The following is an 8,855-nucleotide window of genomic DNA, read 5'->3' as shown; positions in this document are numbered from 1 at the left end:
GCGTCTGCGGCCATTGCCATGCCGTCGACAGGGTAGCCAGTATGAGCAGCGTACAGAGCAGACTCAACAACGTAAACGAACGCATTTTGACAGAGTATCAAGCGGTGGGTGATTACCCCACTGAAGATCGATTCAAGGGATAGACCTGAATTCAGATCGTCGGTTTGCCTGATATCCTCCGACACAACCCGTAGGCCTGCAGACCTAAAAGGTTGGTATATGGGATGGATTCAAAAGAAGGCCGATATGCGTCAGAAAGGGCCAACTCGTTGCGATGGAGCGATGGAGGGTGTTAAGAGAGTCGGGACTCGGATGCAGACGACGGAAGGGAGGTTAGGCAGGGTGCGTGAGGTGTGGAAGCAGGGACAGAGGCCACACCACTATCCGGTCAACACTGAACAGGTGACCGTCACCGAAGAAGCGAGTGACTGTCAAACGAGGGCAAAACGAGAGAACTGGAGGAACGACTGCGGCTCAGAAGATGATGGAAGATCTTCGCGGAGAGCAGTGGACAGGGCAGACCAGAGTCACGCCAGGCTGAGGTCGGTCTTCCTCAGGAGGGAAAAGCCTCGTCCAGATCGCAGTCACGAGCCTCGCAACTCCATGAGTCCCGCCCGTCAACAAATGCCCGGATCACACAGCCGACTTTTTTTTAGACCATTCTTTAAGATTGATTGATGATCCTGGCCTGGACGCGGATTGGCCATGTGCTGCCCCTGGGAGCCACCAGCGCCATGCGATTGGCCGATTCGGTTGCTAAGCGGGCCTCGGCTGGCATGCCGGGGTGCTTGTCGCCCTCTGATTCGCCACCCTCGCTGCACGTCTCTGAGACAGCAGATCAGCTAAGACCAGCACTCGCTCTATTTTTGGCCGTCGTCATCTTCTCCACGTGACTGGCACAGGCCTTATCATATCAGTGCAGTCCATATCGCGTATTATGTTGTATGGAAAACCGTTAAGTATCGTTATCGTGAGATGGTGAGTTTTTCGAGAATCGTCGTCTTTCATGTCTCTTCTGGTGTTTTCTACGCGGTACCAACAGCCAGTCTCGGTAAGCATCGAACCGTGGCTCCTCTCGAGGATCCAGTTCCATTCCGTGGTTCATGTTCTATCACATCTGCTGCAGTTTAACCTTAGATAGCTGAAAATCTGGTGTGTGAGCCTTTTTGCTGTGTGTATTATTGTTTGATATTGATGTGTCAAACTGCAAAAAAACAGTTGGTAAAGTATCTGTCTGGTCTTCACTGCATATATTTAAAATATAAAATGTCAGACTAACTGCATGATATACATACAGAACAGAGCAGTTCTTCAATGCCAAAATTTTGCCAATTACTTACACCGTACACATTAGCGTCAAAAGAGTGCACCAGTATCAGGACATTATTAATTATCACCGTGAGTAATAGCACCTTGCGATCCATATAACAATACTATACAGAGTCTCCCACATACCACTACTTCCCTTCCACCCCGACTATTATGGGCTCCTCCAATCTCCCTCTCATACGATCTCCGTCTTTGACACAGCCGAAGATTCACTGAGTGGCTTGCTGCGCCACGAGTTGGACCTTGCTGCAGGTGGACGGGTAGCCGTAGTGGCTGTACCTGGCGACGGCCCAGAAAAGCTGAGGGGCATCGTGGTACCAGTCGCAAACTATGAAGGAAGTTCCCATTAGCGTGAGGACATCAGATCGAGAAATGGTGACCTACCAAGCCATCCGTCGAACTCAGGGCCGTTCACGGTCACATAAGAGCCGTTGATGGAGATACCAGCGGTTGCGGAGCCGGCGTCAATGGTGACAGGCTCCCACGCTAGATGAAGATGGGTTAATTAATGTGCCTACTAATCTTGGAGTCATTACTCACCAGCATAGTTGGTGTCGGGCGCCAGGTTGAGTCCCCACGAGAAGCTCTGCCCGGTGTTGTACTGGAGAGTGGTGCCGTTCCAGGAGAATTGGGCCGCCTTCGTGATATTCGTAGTGAGGACGGCATCGTTGAGGCCGGCACCGGTGTGGTAGGGAACGACGTAGAGGTCGTTGTGCTGGGGGTTGTGTCCGCCTGTGGTCCTGAGAACGACGCCCTTGTTCTGGTTCTGACGAGACTGGAGCGGCAAGGCAGAGACCGCGGTAGCCAGAGCGGCGAGGGAGCAGACAAGCTTGGTGAAGAGCATGGTGATAGACGATAGAATTGAGATATGATGACTTCAAGCGTCGTTTGTGAGCGAGCGCGGCTGTGTAGAAGAATTTCCTTCCACGAGAGGCTATCAAGATGAATTTATATCAATTTCAAGTCACTGCCACAAACGGCTCCAAAAAGAGAGCTTTCTGTCGTAACCAAGAGAAAACTTCAGGACGAAGGACTCTGTAACTCCAGCTCCACGGAAGATCGACAATCTCGTCAGCACTAACAACGCCTATCGAACAAGTGCCCTGGACTTTTGAATCTCGCTATGACGTTACTTGGTCCCAGAGCTTCCCTGTTTGTTTGCTGTCAGCTTCTTTTGATCCCTGGGACGCTCAGGGTCCGATCCACCAGGCCCCTCAGGCTAGGTGGAGATGCACCGACAGATCCGGGAAACTTTTGTATGACCGCTGCAAAAGGCCGATAATAATAATACCTATCACCGAATTTAGCCTTGAAGTGGTCAAGTGTTGTAAATTCGTTTGCTGGGCGAAGCAATATATACCTAGGTACACCGTACTGACCTACCTAAACAAAAGACACCAAATTGCCAAGCTGGGCCTTACCCAGTTAGGTACAGTACAGTGCATACATGGGGCCAAACCGCAAGACGACGATCCCAACCCCAGCAGGCAATGTTTTTGCGGAGCCGGAGCATCACCTTTCAAATCATAGAAAAAGGCAGTAAAGCAGGTGAGACATTTTTTTGTTGGACAGCAAACAGAACGGCCAATGACAATGCTTCGAGTCTTCGACTAACTGGCAGTTCCCGCAACTCGCATATCTTTCGCTTAAGCTAAACACCTTAGATAGGTACCTAGGTACGGAGTACAGTGCCTTCTCCACTTAATTGAGTGTTGCTGCGAGTATGTAACGCATAAAAGATGCACAGTGACTAATATCGACCGAAGTACGGAGTACCTAACAAAGAATTGTAGTCGCAAGGCGGAGGCGGAGCACTCATTGTTTAACCATTAACATGAATTTAAGCGCCATAACAAAAAAAAGAAAAAGAAAAACAGAGAGAAACAACAAGGGTAGCGGTTACAGACTAGGCTGATCAATAATAGTCATAATGGTCCATCTAGTTCCATGATCTGTTCATCATATGCGATCAACAATTGTTAGACTCACACCGGATCCTTCTATATCTCATACTTGATTTGGAAGAAGTTTGCGATGAAGTTCCCAACCAATGCTATAAATATTCAGCGCTTGGAAAATAAAAATTCAACATCCTGAATCCACTGGCTGGGTTAATCTTATGGGGCACTCCATACTCCCTATCCCTAGTGCAGAAAGATTTTTTTTCTCTAGAATATAGCTAGTCCGTTCACTCACTACGGACACTGCCCGCTTCTATTCCGTAAATGTATCGACTCCGTACTTTGTAGTCCATACCTACCTACCTACCTACCTACCTACCTGTACCCTAGTAGGTAAGCAGGTAAGCAGGTAAGCAGGTAGTCAGTCAGAGCATACGTACCTGGTACCTACCATAAATAGCTCCTACCAGAAACTACCTAGGTAGGCAGCGCCTCCATCTCACGAGTTCCGGTGAAACATTCCGGCACGTACGGAGTACTCCGTAGCCATTTGCCGTTGTCTCGTTTTCATTTTAATGTTAAGTGTCGAGTTCACGGAAGAAATGTTTCATTCTGACTGTGTTGTTCTACTTCGTACTTCGTACAGAGACCTGTAATTTTTTTTGTCTGTTACCTGCTTCGTTTGGGATGAAACATGTCGATGACTACCTACCTACCTACGTTGGCTACAATCATGCACAGATGTACAGTACGGAATAGGTAATATAATATAAATAATATAACGTAACAAATCTAATAAGAACAATAACTTCTTAGCGGTCGTAGCCTGACTACAGGTAAATACGGACGATTATTGATTGCCTGAAGTTAGTTGCATTGGGAGAAAATCACAATGGAACCGGACCTAGCACAGAGGGAAAACGATTCTCATTAATCATGAAACTCTATTCCATAACCAAGGGTATCATCTATATTTCGCATCCTGATCGACGTTAAAGTACAGTACAGTACAGTGATAATAGTACACTTCAATGTGATGACGATGGCTTTACTTCCGTTTCGCATACTCTTCCTTCAACGACCACCTGCCACGACCATTCCGGCCTCCCTTCTCCAACACAGCGATCGTCTTGAGCATCTCCTTAAACTCGGCTGATCGCTGCGGCGTCGTGCAGAACCGATTGAAGTGGTCGATCAGCATCTGGGTGTACACTGATCCTCCATGTGCGAGCATGAAGTCCCGGATCATTGTCATGAAATTCAGACCACCTGCGGGGGCCGGACTATTACTATTGCGAGACGTGCCTTGACCGGATCGGTTGGCGAGGTTCGCCAGAATGCTTGCTGAAGATGGACCTGCTCCGGCCCGGCGGGCTGTGCTGCTGGCGCCTCCGACTGCAGGCTGGGCAGTTTCTTCAGGTCTGCCGGCGATACCGAACTGGCCAGTCCAGGTCGGCGTCCCAATGGGAACGGATCGTGCCGCCTCTCCAGCTTTGCGCAGTTCAGCGGCAGCTTGCGCAGCCACTCGCTTGGCTTCTGCTTCGATGATCTTGGGGTCGGCCGTCACTACACGTTTCCCATTCACAATTTGGTCGTGCTCAAGAGCTGAATGAACACCGGAACGCGCAAAGATGCTCTCCATCAATCGAGCCTCCGAGTTGGGAGCCCCCGATGTATTGGCCTCACCGCTTTGCTCTTCATCGTCTTGATACTGCTCCATGGCCGCGACTCCGGCGACATTTTTGATATCCGCCTTGTCATCCTGAGGATCTGGGGTCGGGTTGCTCTTGCTGGTGGTGGCTTTTGAACCAGACTTCGAGGTGTGGTCCGCTGCCTGGTATGTTACCTTCGCGTCCTTGAAAAGAGAACTTGTCTCTGTGGGCCCATCGTTCCCCAGCGAAAAGAGGTCGTGCAGGTTGCTCATGTCGAAGGTCTGCCGCTGTTTCGGATCCTTGAGAACTTTATTCGTGAGGAATTGTTTGAAGATTTGTCTATGATAAATCTTCTCCTCGATAGTGCCTGCCGTCATGAGGCGGTAGATGCTGACGTCGCGTTTTTGACCGAGCCTCCATGCTCTTTCGCGGGCCTGTACATCAGTAGACGGATTCCAATCAGGGTCATATATGATGACCCGGTCAGCTCCCGTCAGATTGACGCCGAGCCCTCCAACCTTGGTGGTGAGCAAAAACACGTGCAAATCTGGACTATTGTTGAACTCGTCAACTAGGTTTTGACGGTGTTGAATGGGAGTGTCTCCATCCATCCTCCGATACTTGAAACCTGGTAAGGACTTGATAAATTTCTCGAGAATGTCGAGCATGATCCGATGCTGCGCAAATAACAAAGTCTTGTGGCCCGTGTCCTTCCACAATTCAAGCAAAGACTTGACGACCTGCATCTTCCCCGATTTCGCAGGACTACCGTAATCATAGCCGGCTTCTGATGATAGCAGCTTGTGGTTCTGCAGATCAGGATGATTGCAAATCTTGCGGAGCACGTCAACCCCATAGAGTACCTGTCTTCGCCCGGCAAAAATGGCCGCCATCTCCTCTGATTGGAGGAAGACCTCGTAGGCTTTCCTCTGGAGTGGTGTCAGCTTACAGAACAGTACCTGTTCGCTTTTCTTGGGAAGATCCGCCGCAACATCGACCTTGAATCTCTGCAGGAGGTAAGGACTGATGGCATCCTTTAAGGTCTCTGCACATCTCGCAGCCGTCTGCACTTGCAGATTCGTCGCATTTGCATAACCGCCTTGACGAATGGGAAATTCAAACTGGTTTCGAAAGTCGACCAGCGTCCCTAGGCGCATCGGAAAGACGAAGTCAAACAATGACCAGAGCTCCGTCAGGTTGTTCTGCATCGGAGTGCCGGACAGAATCAGACGATGTGGCGTCCGGAGCTCCTTACAGTGGATGGTAATCGCCGTGTTCGGGTTACGAATCTTGTGTCCTTCGTCGAGAATGGCACATCCCCATTCGACCGGGATCAGAACCGGGGCATATGTTTGCAGACCCGAATAAGTGGTGACGAGGACGTGACCTTCTTCAACCACTCGTTTCACAATTTTCTTTGCCACCTTTTGAGTTTTGGTGGTACCATAAGACCGCTTGGGATCCCACATCTGAGAGGCCAGAGCATTTTCTCGGCTGCTTTCACTCTTGATATTGATCATACCACTGCCTGAGGTATGTAAAATGGACACCCGAAATGGAGGCCACCAGCGATGGAACTCAGTCACCCACTGCTTCATGACGGTTGCCGGGGTCACCACAATGACAGGCTTTGTCAGCTTCCTACTATAGTGAAGGCCAGCCAAAAACGAGATGACTTGAATGGTCTTTCCCAGTCCCATCTCATCTCCGATGATCCCCCCAACCTGTTGTTGATAAAGCTCCCAGAGCCATTGGACCCCGGTCTTCTGGTAGTCAAAGAGAACTGGATAGATATCTCCGGGCAACCGGAAGCCTCCATCAAACTCGGCATCTGGAACTGTCGGGTGTGGCAAGAACCATTCCTCTGTCTGAGCAGTTTGATGACTGTCGTCCATATGTTCTTCATGCGTGTTGCCCTCCACTGTTTCGGTTTTGGTCTTAGCAGCGCGCTTGCGGGCTGCCGCTCTTCGTTGTACCCAGCGCTTGAGTCGACGCTGATAAAAATCTTCGTTCCCATCATCGAGTCCGCGAAGATCCTCCACTTCGCCGTCTGTAGGGCTTGCTTCCTTAGGCGCCCTCCTCCTCGAAGGTTCCCTACGAGTATACTCATACTCGTCTACTGATGTCGTTTCACTTACTTCACTGTCGACATAAGTGAGCGAGTCATCTTTATCTCTCGTCGTAGCCTTTCTCCCAGATTTCTCGGCGGCTTTTCGAGAATCGCGGGATAATAGTCTTCTCCTTTTCTGAGGACGCTCAGGCGCAAAATCTTCTTCCTCTTCCGAGATCTCTTCGCCTGCATCACTAAAGTCAAGGCCAGGAAGCCGGAGTTCGCGGTGGGAGACGGCGCCTCTGTGTTTGGCTTGCTCCAGCGCTTCAGCCTCATCGCGCTCGTCTTCAGCATCGATCAAGGCGTCATGTAGGCTTGCTAAAGGGCCCTCTTTTGGTCCCGCACTGATCTTTGAGAACGGGGTGATCTTGCCTGTCCGAATAAGGTAGTCTCTTCGTGACTCATTCGGCAGCCTCCCACTCTCCGTCGCTTGGACCGCATTTTGCTTCTGATGGCGTTCATCGATGCGCTGCTGGATCTCCTTCAAGTCAACTTCGAGGGCGGATATGCGGGACTGTGCCTTTGTAATCTCGGACTGGATGCGAACACCCTGCGCGGGACCGACAGGTTGTGAGAGGCGTTGGTATAACTTGACGACTTGCATCTCGAGTTTTCTAAGCTATTGTCAATATCAAAATGCGTATAAGAAAGTTGGCTGAGAGTCATACTTCTTCTCGTTCATGGTGCGCTCTAGTCTCTTGTTGTCACGCTCATCCTCCTGCTCCATGAGCAGTTGATCGGCCTGCAGCCTTCATTAGAACCAATATCAGATAAAAAGAACCTTAATAAGGGACGCACCTGACGGCCAATATCTCTCTCGAGATCATCTTGATCACGGATACTCGCCTCGAGTTCTCGTAACCGGCTTGCTTCATCATCCTGTATTGCCCCTTTCACACTGGTTGTGTTGGGAGATTGTTCCACTGCTTCGGGAGCATTCGGCATCGCCTCTGGCGTGCTTGTGACGGACTTGGACTCGGCTTGCGAGTCCACAACGTGGTCCCCGTCCATGATCGACCAAATGCGCTATGCGTTACCTGATCTCGATGGATGGGAAGTAGGCGTCGAACGTTGCGTGCAACACAGGAACCCGCCACCGACCTGAGGATCGTGCATAAGTGGAAATGGAATAAGAGGCGGCAGATTGCCAGAACCCATCGACGGCTGCTTTAAAAATACGCATAGAACATCCGGCCGGCTAAGGGCGAACCACGCTGGAAGAGACACTGAACAGACCCTTGAATTCTTATCCGACTGATTGAATTCCAGTGCCTCAAAACTGCACTGCGATGACGGCAAGATTGGAACCGGCAGAAAGAAGGCGGCGGCCTGGCCTCACCGCCTTCAGCTGGATGAGTCATCAAGCCTGCTCACGTAACGTCATTTGGCCAGATCTCTGCTGTAGCCGCCGGTTTGGGGCTGCGTCCTGCTGGTCTCGCCATTGCCAGGCCCTGTGGCCAGGCAGCAAAACTCAATGGGAAAGAACCTCAACTCTAGAATCTAAAATCATCGAAAGTAATAACAAATGACGCTGTTGGGAAGCGTCCTGTACTGTACTCGCCAAGTTCCTTCCCCGGGCATGTCTGGCGCACCTGAAAACGGCCACAGACGCCGGACCAGTCCAAATGGGGCAGTCGACTCTGTAGACATGTAGACCAGAACGCAATTATTCCTCTGCGGCCGGGCCTGACGGCTCGTCCTGGCCGGTCTTCTACGGTTTTGGAGGGTGTTCCACGGCTTTCCTTCTGGGGCTGGCAGCCCGTTGCGCATGAGTGACAGGTACACTGGCCAGATCAGCCAGACGGATCAAGAAACCCTCACTCCCCACCAGGACGTCAAGAGTTCTATGGACATCTCTAAGGC

The 8,855-nt window shown here is 50.7% G+C and overlaps 2 protein-coding genes across 2 annotated transcripts; both read right to left on the bottom strand.

The window, feature by feature from the left end:
* Window positions 1-1,111: 1,111 nt before the first annotated feature.
* On the bottom strand, window positions 1,112-2,173 carry T310_3842 (uncharacterized protein; the record flags this gene model as incomplete). The annotated part of the gene is made up of 5 exons (XM_013473316.1): window positions 1,112-1,204; window positions 1,341-1,412; window positions 1,456-1,628; window positions 1,714-1,815; window positions 1,870-2,173. The coding sequence occupies 5 exons, from the start codon at window positions 2,171-2,173 to the stop codon at window positions 1,112-1,114; spliced, it is 744 nt and encodes a 247-aa protein (XP_013328770.1).
* Window positions 2,174-4,160: 1,987 nt separating this feature from the next.
* On the bottom strand, window positions 4,161-8,003 carry T310_3841 (Non-specific serine/threonine protein kinase; the record flags this gene model as incomplete). The annotated part of the gene is made up of 4 exons (XM_013473315.1): window positions 4,161-4,212; window positions 4,298-7,606; window positions 7,661-7,734; window positions 7,791-8,003. 4 exons carry the CDS (start codon window positions 8,001-8,003, stop codon window positions 4,161-4,163), a joined length of 3,648 nt encoding a protein of 1,215 aa, XP_013328769.1.
* Window positions 8,004-8,855: the final 852 nt, after the last annotated feature.

The sequence above is a fragment of the Rasamsonia emersonii genome (assembly GCF_000968595.1).
Source record: "Rasamsonia emersonii CBS 393.64 chromosome Unknown ctg1118621760086, whole genome shotgun sequence".
In the NCBI taxonomy this organism is placed as follows: domain Eukaryota; kingdom Fungi; phylum Ascomycota; class Eurotiomycetes; order Eurotiales; family Trichocomaceae; genus Rasamsonia; species Rasamsonia emersonii.
This window is presented reverse-complemented; position numbering and strand designations above follow the sequence as displayed.